General features: G+C 39.8%; 1 protein-coding gene across 5 annotated transcripts in view; it reads left to right on the plus strand.

Annotated features, from left to right (window-relative positions):
- The window catches only part of grid2 (glutamate receptor, ionotropic, delta 2), a 262,360-nt gene that overhangs the window by 202,922 nt on the left and 40,716 nt on the right, over window positions 1-18,722 (plus strand). For all 5 annotated transcript variants that reach the window (XR_015065893.1, XR_015065894.1, XM_085910345.1 and 2 more), the window contains exons 11-13: window positions 302-499; window positions 1,600-1,912; window positions 16,277-16,415. Coding sequence is in view for 3 of the 5 variants with exons in the window: in XM_085910345.1 (XP_085766471.1) it covers window positions 302-499; window positions 1,600-1,912; window positions 16,277-16,415 (650 nt within the window). In the remaining 2 variants the exon portion in view is untranslated. The remainder of the gene's footprint in view (window positions 1-301; window positions 500-1,599; window positions 1,913-16,276; window positions 16,416-18,722) is intronic.

Below are 18,722 nucleotides of genomic sequence, written 5' to 3' on the forward strand. Positions count from 1 at the left end.
AAATACCCTACACTCTGGGTGGGGTGGGGGAGTCCTTTGTTGGATGATTATATATTTGGAACGTTTGCAAAGCTACAGTATTCAGGTTGGATATACGTTCCTCTTTCAAACGTCAATTCATTGAGTGACTATTGAATAAATGTAGGTGGCTTTAAGAACCTCTCGTCAGAATTGAAAAGGATTTTATTCTAAATATAATGCAGTAGGGATATTCAATACCACTTTTTTTCCAGACCAATATAGCACGAGTACTCAGTTCTGTTTGTCCAACTCACTCCATCATTGTTTATTGACTTTCCAGGAGGAGCCATTTGTGATGGTGTCCGAAAACGTTCTCGGCAAACCTAAGAAATACCAGGGTTTCTCCATCGATGTGCTTGAAGCTCTCTCCAACTATTTGGGTTTCAAGTACGAGATTTACATCGCACCAGACCACAAGTACGGCAGCTTGCAGCCCGATGGCCAGTGGAATGGACTCATGGGTGAACTTCTTTTTAAGGTGAAACAAATATTATCTACCTGCACACACGTGAGAAACTGTTAATAAATGAAGCAGCATTTCAAAGCCACATAATTGGATGAATAGAAATGACAAGAACCGCAAAAGAATGCATTCCACTCATGGAACACATCTCCAATATGTTGCAAAGATTCTACATGAATTATTTACACAACAGTTTACATGCAACATTAGGCGCTGCTGATTTGGTTAGTAACAGTTCTAATGGCCCAACAGGTGTTTTTGTGTGGAAAAATAGCATTTTTAATGGGAGATATTAACTTGCTCACTAGGAGATGTTTATTTTAGGACTGATACTTGTTTTTCCATAATAGTCACATCGTGATTGTTGCTACACCTAATGAAATAATCAAAACATCATCATTGGGATGTCTATAGAATGTGGACCGTTAAAGGAGCTGTGAATATGCGTATTACTATCTGTATTTTTTAGCAATCAACCACTAGAGGGTGCTCAATTTCATCTAGGTTCCCATTAGGAAGGCACAACTTGATGTTGGAAGATCACAGTAAATACACGACAAAGGATGCTAGCAGATGTCAACAGCTGCTAGCATAACTCCAGGGACTGGAAACATTTTAATTAGCTCTATTTTTTTGTTAAAGCACATTTTAATTGCACTCACTGACTCATGGATGTTTCAAGTGCAAATTGTCCCGCTTACAGGCAAATTGATATTTTATCTTAGACACCTGCACCAAAAAAAGCCTGCAAATTGAAGTGTAACCAAAACTACTTTTTGGCAGCGTGTTGATATGTCATGTTCCTAATTGACCATGTGACCCAGTGAGTGTGGGTGTGGCTATACACCTGTGTGAAATCCATAAATGGCAGCAGCTCATTCACAAAGGAGATCACATGCAGGCCAAACCAAATTCATGTCTCTACATTAAATTTGTCCTCTGTCCTTATCCGGCTGCACCAGCTCTTACCGTGATGGCTGCGCCAACACAGTGCGTTGTTGTGATTTTGGTTTTCGAATTCTAAACCAATTTTCAAAAATGTGACAAATCCCTCAAACATATTATTGGTGTGTACCGCACTTTACATGAACCATCGTGTCCTTCTCTACTCCCAGCGAGCCGACGTCGGACTCTCTGCCCTGACTATCACGCCAGAGCGCGAGAGCGCTGTGGACTTCACCACACGCTACATGGATTACTCGGTGGGCGTGCTGCTACTCAAGGCTGAACGCACGGTGGACATGTTCGCCTGCCTGGCGCCCTTCGACTTGTCGCTGTGGGCGTGCATCGCGGGCACTGTGCTGCTGATAGGCATTCTGGTCTACTTGCTCAACTGGCTCAACCCACCTCGACTGCCCATGGGCTCTGTGTCCTCCACAACGCTCTATAACTCCATGTGGTTCGTGTACGGCTCCTTTGTACAGCAAGGTACGTTCTCTTAGGCTGACATGTAAAGTACAGAACTAAACAAATTATATTATGCATACAATACATGCAGGTGGTAGTGAAATAAGAAATACTCAAACACTCAAACTTGCCCAACCCAACAATGGATTTCAACTCACCTTCTGCACTCAATAATAGGAAAACACAACTTAAGAAATATTTGTCCCAGCAGGATTGGCTTGCAGGATAACGACCTCCTCCGAGTTCTCTCTCCTAAGATTCCCCACAATCCACCAGTAGGTGTTCAGGTGCAGTTATCATGGGGAAGGATTTGGTATGAAGAGTCGTAACCTTGAGAAAAGAAGAGAGCGAATGAAAATAAGATTTGCCATGATTGAGTTTGATTCCCACGGTGGATCGCATGGGGTCATACAAAAGGTCAAGACATGTTAGAACTTTTAAGATTCAATCCACAAATTACTTACTAACAAAACAAAGCGCCGTGAGAACTATGTAGCAAAAGCTTTCGTCGTATTCCATTGTTTTTCTTTTAGGACGCCTCGTAGCGACTGATGCATTCAGTGTATCTTTCCGCTAAATTCTGTGGATTTGTTGTCATATTGTTTTTTCCCAAGTTTTCTTTTTCCCTACAAAAAACCTCCTGAATGAGGCCTTGATGAGCATGCCGCCCTTCGCTCAATAATCCTCCATCTTACTGTAGCAGCTAATGGTACTAATGATGATCCACGCTAATTGCTGTTTGATTTTTGGCAATCATTTCTCTTTTTAGGGGTAATTAACATTTTAGTCATGGTGTCATTAGTGAGGAAAACAAGTGGGGAAGGATCTCATTTTGAGCAGCTTGTTGTTGGGCTGCTGTGCACGAAAACGCTGTTGTGTGTGTTTGTGTGTAGGTGTAGGTGTGTGTTTGTGCGTGTTTGCGTGTGTGTATATGTTTGCATGTGTGCGTGAGAAGGAGGAGCGGCACATTAGTCACAGGTGATTCGTCACTGATTTGGTGGTCCAGAAATATCTCGCTTACAATTTCGCCAAGCGTGAACACTCATCTCGCTGCAGGGTCAAGTTGTGCTCGCTGTAAATAGTCACCTGGAAAGCAAAGACAACAAAATGCAGTGTACTTTGTAAAACACACACGCTTTCTGCAATAGGCACTTCAAACTTATTATTGTCCAAATTTAGAATAGGATCTTTAAAAAAAAAAAAAGCGGCGCGTCTCAAATCTCTGATAAAACGAGTTTTGCTACAGGTCACATTAATAGCGGAAAACATTTTGAAATGATTACTCTTAGTCTATTTTTTTTTCCATAGCCTGGCATTTGAAGAGGAGTTTGTAGATAGCAATTTGATATCCAAAGGCTGTTTCCAAAGGTGATAAGATGATTTCTTATCTTTATTCTCCCTATATTCGTTCAGGTTCTGTATTTTAATCCGCTTTTGGACCATAAAGTTCAATGCTGAACTCTCGTTGTACTGAAGGGTACTTTTACCTTCAGCATCATTCACATATATCACTGCATTTTATCCAGTTCTGAAATTGGCTGGCAAAAAAATTTTAAAATACTCTTTTTAGGGGACTTAGTGTGTCTCGCGCAAAGCTAGACTGCGGAATTGAACACTGGGTCCGTTGGACGCAGACCACACTCTCAATCGCCCAACGGACCAATCAACAAGTCACTGGAAACACACACAAGTTATTTACACTCCAGCTACCTAACAACACCTTTCTAATAACATTTGTACATCATCCTGGAATCTAAGCCTTTGGGAACGTGGATGATCAGAGTGAAGTCAAACACCCCAATGTTTTGCTTTGGGCTTGTTTACGCTGACTGAGCGTGAGAAGAAGGTGCATACTAAGAGATGACATACTTTTTTCTTTTCATATGTTCTGTCTCGTGTTGTTTTTGTTCCTTTGGTTCCTTGAAATTTCCCTCTCACATATTTCTTTGATCTGTCATCGTGTTCTTTTCTCCACTCACTTTATTATCCGCATGTGTCATAATTTATTTGGATTCCTCAAATTTTCTTTAACTCCCATGTTGGAGAATGCATGGATGGAACACTATGGCGTTTCTAAACCAAAAAAAATGCACAAATTGTATGTTTTATGTATGATGATGGCAGCACGGTAACACATGGCTCGCACGTCTGCCTCCCACATTCCAAAAACATGCATGTTTTTTTTTCCGAAGACTGGAAATTATCCATGGGTGTATATGTGAATAGTTGTGTATGTCGGCTCCAACTTACCTGCCACCCTCGAGAGAATAAGTGATATAGAAAATGTATATATGCATAAGTGCATGTTATGAAATTGTGTATTTCCTAAAGAAATGCATTTACATTTTCATCTGGGTCACAATTGTCAATGGCTAAAGTCGCAAAGATGTTTGCAGTATTTCGCTGTGCCTGCAGGGGGGAGCGTTGGGGTGAATGAGGGTGAAGGCCAGGACCACCAGGTCCCACGATAGGAAGCAAACAGACAACATTAGCAGAGTATTGACTGGCCACTGTGCACAAGCTGGCCAGAGCAAGACCCTGCAGGGAAGGGGAAATGTGCTCATTTGCAGTCTTCCACACCAGCATTTGGATTTTGAAATGAGCCACCAGAGGCAGTGACTAGAGCGAGAGCTTGGGAGGGGGGTGATGAGAGGGAGGGGGTGGCACGCAAGGACTCCAGAATGCAGAAAAAACACACTCACCCAAAGGCGTTTGAGAGAAGGAGGCTAGACGTGACAGGAAACGAAAGTGATTACTTCACTTGCAAATACTGTAAGCACAGCGGGACCTTTAAGTTTGGACACAATCCTTAATGGGATGCTGGCCAACCTCCATATTGCATCATTTAGTGACCAGCATGCTTCCAATTCTTCACTTGATTGTTACATTTATTATCTTTACGACTGTATTCCTGGTGCCTTCCAAGTAAAGAAAGTGAACTTTAGGGGTTCCACTGTATAGACACAAATATGGACACTTAAATGTGGCTGTTTGACTCGTGGTGCTGTAATCAAGACTATACTGTTTTGATCACACATCAGAATAACTCAAGTTTGTGACACGGAGTAAAGATAAGGAATTGTACACCCAAAATAAAGCAGGAAGTGTTTTTTAAATCCATAATATCTGTAGGTCCCACTGCCAGTAATATGTCTATCAAAAAGTGGCGTGTTTCAAACATCTGAGTCATGATTGACTCAACATTATCATGGAAACATCATAATGACTTCATATGTAAAAAGACCAAAGGAAAAAAAAATCCCATTCCCTCAAGTCATTTGGGGCCAAACAGCAGGTACTCCTTCTGGGTTTTTTTTATCCTCTCATCCTCAGTGAGCAGCAGCGTTGTAATTCCTCATGGTTCAGCTGCTTCACAGTCACTGCAAAATCTGGACTGAGACACTCGATTAATTTTTGTTGGTAAGATTGTGGGCGAACCTCTGAACGTAACGTTTGAAGCCACCTATCACAATGCCACCATGCAGTCAGCTAAGAATATCATTTCCAAACCTTAGCCATGTCCTATTTGGGCACCAGAACTGTGTGCCACACTTTAATAACAGGTCTGTCATCCATCAGTCAATAAAACTAAACAAGAAGCTTTCTGAAAGTGTCACGAAATCAATTGTCATGTTGTCATGTTGCAAACTGGATTTTTATTTTTTATTTTTTTAATAAGAAGCACTTATTGTATAGAGGGTGGCTCTGTTAAGTAAACTGCATTAATCCCAGACAGAAAGAAGATGAGAAGGGATGGAAAAGCAGACACGTTCTTTTGCATGTTCTTTTAATATTCTATCATGTTCAGATACCTCCGTCTCCCAGTGTGCGCTATCGCTCACTTCCGCCTTGGCGTTGTCCCGACGCAAACTGTTCATCTTGAGCTAAAGTGGAAGAGTCACAAACAAAACTCGTGTGTCGCGTTGAATAAGCGTCTCGCATAAACATTTCCCAGGCGCTCTCTTTGTTTCACTTAGTCATGACACACCCGCAAGTTAGTATCCTGACCTGTGGGAGGTAAGACCATAACGCGATGGATGACTTGAATTAGAACAGGCGCAGAGTACATGTGAAATTCCACTCCAATCCTCTTGGTGTGCAATGTGCATGTCAGCTGTTCAACAACTGCCATACAAAATAACAAAAGGACAAATGTATGTGAAAAATTAATGTACTAGGTAAATCATTTTAGCAGAAGATAAATGATAGATTGATAAATTCTCGTACGGCCTTATTAATTGTTCTTTTGAATGAAGAGTTGGGCTATTTCGGTTTCCTCCCTAACAGTAGCGTAACGGTCCTCCATCTCAGCCCCTCAGTGTGCGAAAAGCATTCGCATCCCCTCCATCATTACCTCCGCCGCCGCTGTGCTGCACTGCTGAGAGGCCAGCATTATCATCACTGCCTCTTCCTCTCTTCATTCCTTCTTCCAGTGACCCAAACTTTCTCAAATCCATTATCCCAACTGAGGATTGGTGTTTTGCAGAAGTAGAAGCAATGCCATTGCCGCCACCCCCTCCCACTGTGCCTCCCCCCTTTTTTTGTATATATCTCTATCCATCCAGCCAAGAAGAGGAAGTCTCACAGCAGCTCTATTACACTCAACTCTCTTCTGTTCTTTTCTCGACGCTTGGCTTTCTCATTTTCCTTTCTCTGGGTTCTCACAGATCATCACTTCCTCCATTCACTCCTGTCACAAGTCGAATTACATTTGCATGTCTTCGTCAGTGTGTGTGAATGCAAACTCTTTATGGACGTTCAATACATACTGTAAGAACGTCTAAATTTAGCGACACTCGACTTGATTCTCTTGAAATTTCCTCAAGGTGATTAATACTCAGACGTGGTCGTTAGTATCCGGTGATGATCATTACTGTCTTGTAATGGAGCAGTTGGACCTTGACTCATGAGATATTTTGTAACTGGTAATGGTATTTGGTATGTCGTGTCTGGTAATGTATTTCCTGCCATTTTGTATTGTTATTTGGCATCTGGTAACATCATTTTGATTTCTGGCAACGGTATTTGGTAATGTTGTTTATCTGATAATGATGCTCGGTGAGTATATTAGGCAATTGTTGCTGCGTAGCAGGGAGGGTGCAGACAGAAGCCTGTTGCTGCTCAAAACAAAATGATGGCTTAACAATAATGAACATAATCACAAGCAGTTAGCAAACAATGAATAACATGCTGCAAAGGGCCGTTCAGTTGAGTTTGTTCTGTATTAATTTCAGCACATTGGCCATTAACCAGCGGGCTTGCGTTGAAAGCGTCAGGGCGTAATGGATGTGTTGATCATCACTTGCTGTTAATACGCTTGCTGTCTCCATCTTGAATGCTGGCTCGTGCTGTTTTAGATGCAAGGGCCTGCTGGTAGATTTGACAATATCACCACACATGCATGAGAAGAAGAGAAGACATTGAAGATGAGTACATATTGTTTGCTCTCAATTTTGGCAGCTGGATGGCTCGCACCTGAATTTAGACGGCCTTTACATGAAAGTCAGCAATGCGAACAATTCTAATCTGTTTTGTGGTCAAAGTATTTGGTATCTTATACTGCTCTGTAGTTATGACATATTGTCAAAGTATCTGGTAGTAATTATGATATTTGGTATTTACTCTTGGTACCCTGGTTTGTAATTTCTCCTGGTGCCTTCGTTTCAACTTGATCACAAGCTTTGATTGTTGCACAACGTGATCCTTGCCACATGATTTCATCGCCTAGTTTCAGTTAAAAGCAGAAGCTTATGTGAGTTATGAGTACAAGTTCACAACGCCATCGATTATGGAAAGTCGTTAAAAAAGGTACAGAAAGCAATTACGGCGCCTGTTAGCTGGAAAGTGAGCCAGGTTTCTCTTTTCATAAGTCTGAGTCTGTAATTGCATTGTGTCACATTTAATTAGACACTGAAAAAAAACCTTTTAGTCTCCAGAGAGTAAGAAAAAGGGGGGGAAAACAAGAAGGAATGTGGAATTTAAACAAGAACTTAAATGGATGCTAAAAAACAGGATTTTGCTATTTCCTTTGGATTACAGCTCAATATTTTTTCCCCCAACTTCTTGGCATATATTCAATTAAAAATCATCGAAAGAAAATATCCTGTGGTACAACTCACTACTTCCTGAAATAGTTGGGCATAGCTAAGAATACCAATATCATGTTTCTTAAAAGATACCGAAAATATTTTTTTCATGATTCAAAACTTGTCTGCTTTTGTGTTTACTGTATATCCGTCACAACAGTGGCACAATCCGGAAATGCGTGTACAAGTCTCTGTTGATTGCGCCACAGCAACAGTAAACCATAGTTGACAATTCCGGAACTACAAAACATTTGTTATTCGTTAATGATTAAAAGTCAGCTTTCCCTAATATGTCTTTCTTCGAAAGAAATCAAAGTGAAAACACCCATCTAACCCCCCCAATACTTAATTTCTATTATTTTCCAAAGTTTTTCCCAAATAAAAGTTCTAAGTTTGCCCAAAACAACAAACAACATCAATGATTATATTGTGAAAAATAAATTGGCGGATGCACAAAGTCAATCAGGAAGCAATTAAGCGTTGTTTGTTCAGGCAGCACTCGGCTCAGAAGGCTGACCTTGAAGACACAATACGTCGTAAAAAAAAGTCTGCTTATTGGAAGCAAGGGGATTCAAATATATGCAGTGATTGCGCCGGCTCCCAGGTGACAGATGCTGGGTCGAACGCCATCCGCCAATTAAGAACGGCTTCAGAGCTGTTGTGACAACCTTACATTTTCATGCGTTTGGCAAATTAACATTTTGAACTTCAGGCTGCTATTACCTTAGAAATTGAAGGGGTAGAAAATACTGACATCTGGATGAATGGAGAAGAGTCATGCTGATTCAGAATTCGAGCTTGGTAGTCACCACCACTGTGCCCTACGTTGCTTCAGAACGCCATTTTGTTTCCACTGGGCAGTTTTTATTGTCTACCATTGGCTCTCGTACAGCTTCCCAGTTGGAAAAGTTTGCCATGTTTTTGCTGGAAATCAATTCTTCTCAAGATGGGCTCTTTGGGATCCAACGGCATGGCCGGAAGAAAGCGTATAATTGAAAACAAGCGCCGTGGTGTTTGAACTCGGCCACAAAGTCTAATAGACTATTTTCTTCCTCGTCGGCGAGGCCCAACTTTTGCCCTCTAGGAAACAAAATGCTTGGCTACACACAAAAATGTCCCATTCACCATGAAGGGACACACACAAAAAAATACCCCCCCCCCCCACACACACACTCTCACACACATATAACCTTGAGTGTGTGTGTTGGCTCTTGTTCCTCTTATATTATACACAGATTGTATTGATCCATATGCTGTAGAGGAGCCTGTAAATAAAGGGAAGAATTTCTGCTGACTTTGTCACATTTGTGTTGCGTTCAAGTGTGAAGAGTCAGGCTGAAGTGCTGAGAAAGCTGGCAAGAAGAAAATATAGTTTCCAATGTCACCATGGGTCTTTTTGTCCAACGAGCTGAATTGAATATAATCCAACAGATTCAATACCATGATCCATAATAAGAGAGTCATTTTTATTTTTGTATGGCAGTACTGTATTATATTTTTATACATCATTGACTGGATGGAATTCTCATAAAGCATCAACCCTGCCCCATAAATGTCTCATCGCAGCATCCAAACAACACGTGAGTGGATAGAGGTAGAGTTTAATGTATGGCTTGATACGTACACGCACACACACAACACGCAGTGTATCTATCTCAGGGAATACATTATTTTCAATCATTTCATTTTCTACTGCTTTCTTATGAAACCGAGCCAGCTCCGATTAGAGACTGCAGGGCCCTCATTTCAACACCCAGGGGTCAATGTGTGCAATTTTAATTCCTACCCCCCTCCTTCTCCATTTGAAAGTCACATTCCTATTACTACACATACTGCGCTTGTGATCATGTTGACTCGGCAAAGATGAAGTCAGGAGATTATGCATCTTGCACTCAGCTCATGAATTGAGCAGAGGGAATTTAACGAAACCTCAAAATAACAAAAAAAAAAAAACACTTTTATTCGAATACCTGATTAATTTTTGAGAGTGCCTATCGCTGGCGTTGGACCTTCTATGTCACAATCTGGTAAATTTCCAGTATACTGTATTGGTCAGTCCTCGTGGTTGGACACTCCTCAGTCAACTGGCCCACACTGGCCTGATTTGTTCATGTTTGTGCATGACAGAGCAAAGACATTCTCAGTGCATTCAAGTTTGTGCCTTTTCCAGTGCATTACCTCTCCAAAAATGTTGGCGGAGAGAGCAGGTGCCCGACTGACATATTGGCCCGATTTTTTTTTTTTTTTAAGGATAACATCTGCGTCCTTGACTTATATAATTTGGTTTGTATCAGTACAATATTGAATGATTTAGTTTTCCTCACCACATGATCAAATGTATTCTGCTTTTTTCTTCACTCCCACTGAAATGGATGCTCTGTTCTTTGCTCACTTTCATGCAGAAGTTTTAAACGTTTTCTCCATTATCTAAAATGATTGAACAGCTCCCCTGCTGGGTCCTACTCTGTGGGACTACTTCAATTGTGTGCATGTGAAATGTCCATTTGGTGGCAATAGTACACTATATTTTAGTCAAAAATTCCAAGGGTTTTAAGCTTGTTAAAACAGGGATATTTTATAGAGGAAGTGCACCAAGTGCAGTATATAAGCTCCTCTGATTAGAATGGAAGCAGCTGTCCGGTTTGTACTAAGCAGTTTTTCACAAACATTATTGTACTTCAAAGTTTAATTTTAAAAAATTTAAATAGGTCTGTAATGCCAGCTTTAAATGTTTATAAATTGTACAAAACTATGTTTTTAATTGCTTTTTTTTTTAAATAATTATAAAGGCAAATTGTTTATCTCATTCAATTTAAATAACCTTTTAATTGTCACGTCCTTAAATAATAAATTCAATTAAAAAAATCATTATTACTACTACTTTTCTTTTACTTACTGAAGACTGATTTTTAGTAACCCAGCATCACTGATATTTGAGATTGTAACGCTTTACTGGACTTAGTAATTGTAACTATATTAGAAAATATGAGTAATGCATTATAGTTCCACTGTTAATACACTGTGAAGCACATTTTTATTATCATGGATAAAAAAAATTCTTAAAATCAGATTTGAGGTGGGCAGCAGAAAAAGTGTTGGTGGTGCAAGCTTTCATTGGGAGAAATGTGGATGTTGCAACACTTCGCCCCCTCACTTGGCTTTTAAATGGGCTTGAGTCAAAGTTTGGTTACCATTTGAATATATGCTTAATAACTTTTTACCCGTCGCATTAAATCAGAGCATATGCTGGGTGGAGAGATAAATTGGGTGTTTTGCAACCCCCAAAAGCTTCCAAGGCTTACGGGTAGAGGCATAAAAAGATTCTCAAGCACAATAAAAAGATTGAGGAGGGCTGCTTTCCACATTTTCTCCCATTGTCACACTTTTCCCCAGCTTAACCCAGCCTTACGTCATCCCCAAGTTCTGTGTTCTAGCGGGGTGGGGGGGTAGTCAAAGATTCCTGCAAGTCATCAAACAGGACAAGTAATCTAAAGCAGTGGAGAGACCCATGCAATAAAATCAAATCCTGAATGTGCCCGAGTACTTGAAAGCAGCTCTCATCGAGAGCTCCCTTTTTTACCGGCGCCATGTCAACAAGGAGGAGCGTTGGGTGGTCGGGTTTGAGGCAGATGAATTGGCTTTTGTAGAATAATATTTGCAGCAGGGAGACACAACACCTCTCCACTAATTTGTCAGCCCTGTCTCTTGTGTTTATTTCAGTCCAAACAAATGATTAACAGAGCGCAGACGTGTTTGTTTATGGTTTGCTCGCTTTCTCGTGAGCTGGAGGCTACTGAATTTGTGTAGAAAAATCAATAGTCTGTGTCACTTTTTGCTCATCATTACTGTCGAGTCACTTTGATATCCATACTGGGAGAACAATCTGAGTTCCAATTACTGGAAAAACCTGCTTCTCACCAGTTGGGTTATGTCATCAGGACAGTGCATGAGGTTATAATCAAGCCGTTTATCATTATTACAGTCGTGTCAATTGTATGTGTCAATTTTATTTTAATGCAATTTTTTGTGAACAATTGAGCTATGAACCAAACATTCCGGGCTCAAATTTGCTATTATAAACCCTTTAATAATTCAAAAGGCAATCTCAAGTTAAATTCTGACATTCTCAACTTTGTTAAAAAGAAAAAAAAAAGTCCTGTTAATGGTATAAACAAAAAGGGCAGCATTAATTTTGACAAAGGAGACATTGCCATTCCATTGACAACTAATTTATCTGTGGAAGATAAAATCAATAAAAATAAGTCTGTATGATGACATTGGCATTGCACAGATTTTCGCCATCTTTATATATATCAAAGGACAAAGAAAAAGTAAATTACTCAAAGAAAAAAATACTTTGATGCCTATCAATGTCATGCTTAGAGGCGGTTCAAACGCTGACATTCCCGTGCAATTTTAGACATATATGCTTTGTAAAATGAGCCAAAGTGTAAAGTTGCATCATTCTGTAGCCAGATTGCTGTGACTCCCAACAGGGAGCGGCATCAGCCGAACAACTTCCAACTCTTCGAAGAAGGCCTAATGAAGCACTCCCGTCATCTCTCAGCCAAGAATAACTGCAGAGAAATGGCGTAACTTTTTTGGGCGTTGTGAGGCTAGATTAAAAAATGGAAAAGATTACAGCGCTTTTGATGGTGGAGGCTTGGCAGGACGTTTTGATGTGTCCTCCGTGTGGGTGATATTGCAAAGGGAACGCAGGGAGGCTGATAACATATTGCATAAATTATGCTCTTGTATGTTTTAATAATAGAATCCACACACTGCACAAAAAGTTTGAAAAAAAATTACAAATACTTGGCAGTAGATGACAGCGACATATATCCCATTTTCCTGTTAAGATTATTGCAAACATTTCACAATAAATACAACTCTAAACATTTTCCATTGATAAAAAACATCAAAAACAACAAAGGGCTGTATTTGTAGACAGTGTTCCTCGCCATGAGCTATGATCGCCCTGAGGAACTTTACATCTGCCATTAGAGGACTACTTGCATTTCCTTATGAACACACTTTGCACATGTAAATCTTCCTCAAAGACTTCAGCAAATCAGTTTCTACTTCCACCATGCCAAGGACTGTGTCCCTCTCGCACAAGCTTTCAAACAGTGTTGAAAGTAGCTGGTAATCTTCACCCAACCAGGCTAATCATGTCATGAGACGAAACAGTAAGAGTAATCGTAATTAACCACACTGTTATGTAACAATGGGCCGGGAGGGCACAATAATAATAATAATAATAATAATAATAATAATACTGAGCAACTTGTTCACAAAAAAATGTATTATTTAATTTCAGACTCTATAGGTTCACGTTTGCATAAGTTAAAGGTTTGTGAATCTTCAACCTTATTTGTATGTGGCCTGTATTCTTCCTACAAGGTGAAATCCATGACATAATTTTTCACCATTTGCAATGTTGCCAAGCTCCCCAAGCGGTGCAAGCCATCATGATAGATGGCCGACAAAATGATACATCGCATGTTTTATACTAAAGCGTTGTTGACTGAGCGGCCGCGCATGACTTATCTGTTGTCACTGACTCTACAAAAGGGAGATAAAAAAAGGACAAATACATTGTATTTAAAATCAGGACTTGAATGTTAACTGATGGTCTTGTGTTGGGTTGCACGGAAATACTACAGAATTCTTCATGATAACATTCTATCATTTTTATGCTGTAATGTGTTTTGAGCTCAACCGAAATAGAACCTTTCATTTTCAGATCATACTGAATCATACGATTTCCTATTTACCAGAATCCATACAATCACATATCCCGCAGCCGTCAAACATTTGAATTAAAATGCATGTTGACACATTTCTATGCAGCAAATAAGATGTGGCTTCTCCACAGCCACAACTCTAATAGATTAAAGCTATTCGCATACACTGTATGTAACCTTTTATACATTAGTTATTTTTGTATAGGTTGGAAGAGTATTTTCTTAATATATAATACCAAATAATAATAATAATATCAATAAAACAATACCACCTCCAAACTTTAAATACATTGTAGGCTTATTTCAACACAAAAAAAAACATAAAATGAGAACAAAAAACGAAAATAGTTTGTAACGTAATCATATTAAACATTTTGAAAATTCATTTTCCGCTAAAGGATACCCCATTGACCAAACTCACAAATTCACAAATTGAACTCAATGTTTTCCTGTCGCCTCTCTCATTCAGATTACGATTAAACCTTGCACAATACAAAATAGCTCAAACCAAAGAATCCAGTTGTTGCTCTTACTCTGAATCGAGGACAAAGCATCTAGCGCATGCTTTTTAATATTGCAAATTTTTTCGACATGCGGATGCAGACATCCCTGACTGTATTACATATTTTATAGAATTTGTTCATGTAGCCTGAAAATCAACATGAAAAGTGTTCTTTATCTTAACACAATGGCTGTTCTCTGCTTTAATTCCATGGGTACTTTGTGACTATTTCTATTTCTAGTATGAAAAATCACAATACTATACTAGCCTCTGCAGGTGGAATCAGTCACAAAGGTCATGTTATCGAAGCTATTCAAGTCTGAGGAGTAGCAGTCATGGCTTTGCATACATTTCATTGTAATGGAAACTGGGGGGGGAAAAAAATCATGTCTGCTAGTTCTACATGCTTCCATAGGGAAAATATTCCTTTTCCCATTGGCCTTTCATATCATCTTTGCTCATAAATACTCCATGCTGGAGCTTAATAAAAAAAACATAATTTGCTCATTTCAATCTATAAGACCTGAGGTAACAAAATTCCAGAAGACGTGTATTTATTGATTAGCTGTGTGCTGCAAATCCTCAAGGGGAAATTCTCTTTACACGTTCAGTTCATTGGCCTTTTAATGACGGGACTGGAATTCAAAGTGAAAAAAAAAAATCCTTGCATTTCCTGGTTATTAGGGACATAAAAAACAAACAAAAAAACATGTTTTTGTGCATAACGTACACACAGTAAAGGAAAAGGATTTATGAATTCGAGTTCACGTTCAAGCAAATGTCTAAAAGTAAAAAAAAATCTCAATTTGATACACCCTGAACCTGTTAAGCAAAAAGAAAATAGACGTCAAGATACAGTAGATGAATAAAAGGCTCGCCCGTTCTACAGCGAGACATAAATCAAAGCGATTAACGAACAGCAACCATTACTGTTTATTGATGTGGGCATGATATATATAAATTCTCCATGTGGAAAGCGGGCGAGATGCATCTTCCGATATGTACAGCAATATCTGATGCCATACGGTGGCAACATAAAAGCATGCAGATGGAGTTTGTGAAGTGGCTGTAAAGTAGTGAATATCGCGGCGCCCCCAAGCTCGTACTAAAAACGTGATGTCAGCAACAAATGCACTGGCGGAGAGGGAGATACCGTGAAGAAGGCCGATAACAAATTGGAATTGAATCAATGTGAGAGAAGCAGAGATGCTCGGGCCTTAGAGGGCCAACGGGAAGACGGGGAATAAAGCAACAATGCGGCAGAGGGGGGAAAGATAAAGAGGACATGGGATTATGTGGGTGGGTGTCACATGTATTATTGAGAAACCGCTTTAGGGAGGGGGGGGGGGGGATTCTCAGGCTATTTATCAATGTGCCATTGCTACCAGTACAAATTAGCGCAATTTCTCAAGAACTAATGACATCTTTTCTCAAGAACTAATGACATCTGAGTTCGTGAGCACTGCAATGAAATTGTCTGTTCTCGTCAAACATTGTCTTCACTGCAGATTTTGAAAAAGATATGACTAAGACCGGGTGATTGGATATTTTTTCCTTCAACTTGGTTTCACTGCAGGCATATGTTTTGCCGAGAGCTGACATAAGTCTGGGCTATGGTAGCCGTTAAGTCATTAAAAAAAAAAAAAAAAAAGCAAACATGGTGGAGGCCAGACGAATAGTAAACTTTTATGTGACGTCGTAGGCTGCAAAATAACATTCTGCAAGCCGCAATTGGCCCTTTTTCCACGCGTTTAAGACCACTCGTGTTGAATCATACGTGAACTAGCATGTTTTTGTCATGTGGGACTTGCCGGAAGGGAACATATGAATTTCTCACATGGTGAGAAGAGAAGCCCAGATTTGAATCCATAATGTCTACATTGTAAAGTAGTCGTGCTTTCCAAAAGCAAATAGATCTCAGGTTTAGATTCAAACTTTATTTAAACTGCTTTCTAAATCGCAGAATTTTTCATGAGTATTTTTTCCCTTGCTTTGTCTTCTGGATTTGTTTGCTCAACCGTTTCAACTCTCAATGTTTGTGTATTTCTAGGTGGAGAGGTGCCCTACACTACCCTGGCCACAAGGATGATGATGGGTTTTTGGTGGATGTTCGCTCTCATTGTCATTTCCTCATATACAGCCAATTTAGCGGCGTTCCTCACCATCACGCGCATCGAGAACTCCATACAGTGAGTGTCGAACAACCGTGTGTGTGTCTGTTTATGAATCTTTTATGACATTTACATATGAGACGACATGTTATCCATCCCCCTATCCCTGTACTGTTTTCGAGCCCACCTCCCCATTCACCCTGACACAGGATTGTAATTTCCTGTTCTTTTTTCCAAGTTTGGATGTCATTGTCTATGTCAATCTGTTTATGGTTGTGTGTGTGTATTTCAAAAATGTCTTAGATAAACAGAAAATTGAGAAGCATGTACATTTGTTAGAGACTTGTACGCATATTCAAACACACGCACACGCTATGGACATGCCAAAATGTCCTCCCCATGAAGGTAACATGAAACATAGAAATACAAGAAGAAACTCTCTCGCTCTCTCTCGCTCTCTTTCGCTTGTGTTTATCTATCCTGATGATAGTGTGTTTTGCCCAAACTTGTTTCCTGGTGCCACTCGGAAGCATTCATCACTATCTCTCATTGGACTAATCAGCATTACGAAACATCCCTTCTGCCCGCCGGTACCGTTCTACCTTGGCACGTCGTCGGAATAAATAACATTCATTATTTCGCTCTTGATTTTTGTCCGTCAGTCTATCCGTATGTTTGCTTTTTCCATGTATTTTCATCTTGCTCTATTTTGTCTTGCCTGCCTGAAAATGTACTGTCATTAAAAAGTGCCTCTCAGCTGGCTTCTGTTGGGCAAATTAAGGATTTCCATAAATTTTCATGCATTATCTATAATGTGTTTACTCTTCCGGGGTCATTAGAGGCGTAATTACTATCTTACATGGCCCTGCAGCCTGCAAAGGTGGGTGCCGCATCGAAGTGGTCCAAAGAAGTAAACTTGGTTCTAAAAATAAACTTTGGCGGTGAGCCACATGCTGCTTGACCAAGTCGCCACGACGTTACAGTGACGAACGATAAAGCTGTGTATGTCAAGTTGGTTTGATGCAAACAGGCTTAGCTTAACTCCATTCAAGTTGTGCAGATAGGTTGACAGGTTTGCAAATAAGTGGATAGGTAGGTAGGGAAGTACATCCCCCCCATCCCACATAGGCATAGTGAATGTTTATCAGCAATAAACTGAAGAATTTTAGGGGCTTTTAAATTTTGTTGTTTTGTGGACACCCTGAGATATCCTTTGCCCCATGCCCCCCCCCCCTCAAGAAAAAAGCATAGCTCCGCCAGTGTTTGTAGCACTTCATCAACCAATCAATAGACAGCTGCATTCTTATATGCTAATGTGTAAAAATGAGCGCTTGAATAAACGCCCCAGATGACTATTTAAGGAAAAACGATAGACAGGAGTAGAAGAGGCAGTTGTGTTCTTCTTCATGTCTAAGGAAAAGGTAGCTGGACCAAGATGATGTCTTTAAACTATTAATGCTTTTTGTTTCATGGTGGAAATGAAATAAGAAGTGAGCATTCGGGAGCATCTCTGGTCAATTTCACGGTTGGATGTTTTCCCTCAATTTCACTGCAGATTTTTTAAGAAAGCAGTAAGGGACGGTGGCTAAAAGAAAACAAGAAAAGTGCCCGATGTTGAGCCATAGAGACAACACCGGGGATGAAAGAATTTTTAATTGAGGAAGAAAGTCACAAAGAAAATATGTAGATTTACCAGTCAGGCTCAGATAAAAACGTCTTTATTACATAAGAAACATATTCGCAAAAAATAAATTACATTTAACACTTGACACACTGAGAGCTGTTCACATAATATAATTGAATTTTTTGTTGCAAAAATGTTTCATAGATATGATCAACAACACACTGTCTTGTATTAAATTTGAACAATAAGTATCACAGCATGTATGTCATTCAATATCTATTTTATATTTAGGAGCAGAATTTTTTTAATTGTCCTTTAATTACTTTTAAGGTATATTATAGTGACTAGTAAGCATGCACAAGGAAGCAGTAAAGGGAAGAATCTCAAGCATAATATGTATTCCCAAAGGACTTATGCGAGGGCACAATATATCAAGGTCAGCGATTAACCCTCCCAGGCATGTTAACAGCAATGCACATTAAAACGTTCAAAGCCATTTGTTCAGGCAGGTCAGGGAGACGGTTGAAGAGGGCCACGAGGAAACCACAAAAGTCAGGACCTTCCGTAAACACAACAGCATCTTTGTAAGCAAGAAGCCTTGTAATTGCACATACACCGTCCACCATCAATCTTACCCACTGCTAAATATGACCACAGCGTGAAGTGCACCTCAACTCAAACCTAATAATAATAATAATAATAATAATACCACTTTTTGTGGTGTATTTCACCTTGACTGATAAATGACCCAGTTTTGGACC

Source organism: Syngnathus leptorhynchus, chromosome 4, assembly GCF_054491065.1.
Source record: "Syngnathus leptorhynchus isolate UIUO chromosome 4, UIUO_Slep, whole genome shotgun sequence".
NCBI classification, from domain to species: Eukaryota; Metazoa; Chordata; class Actinopteri; order Syngnathiformes; family Syngnathidae; genus Syngnathus; species Syngnathus leptorhynchus.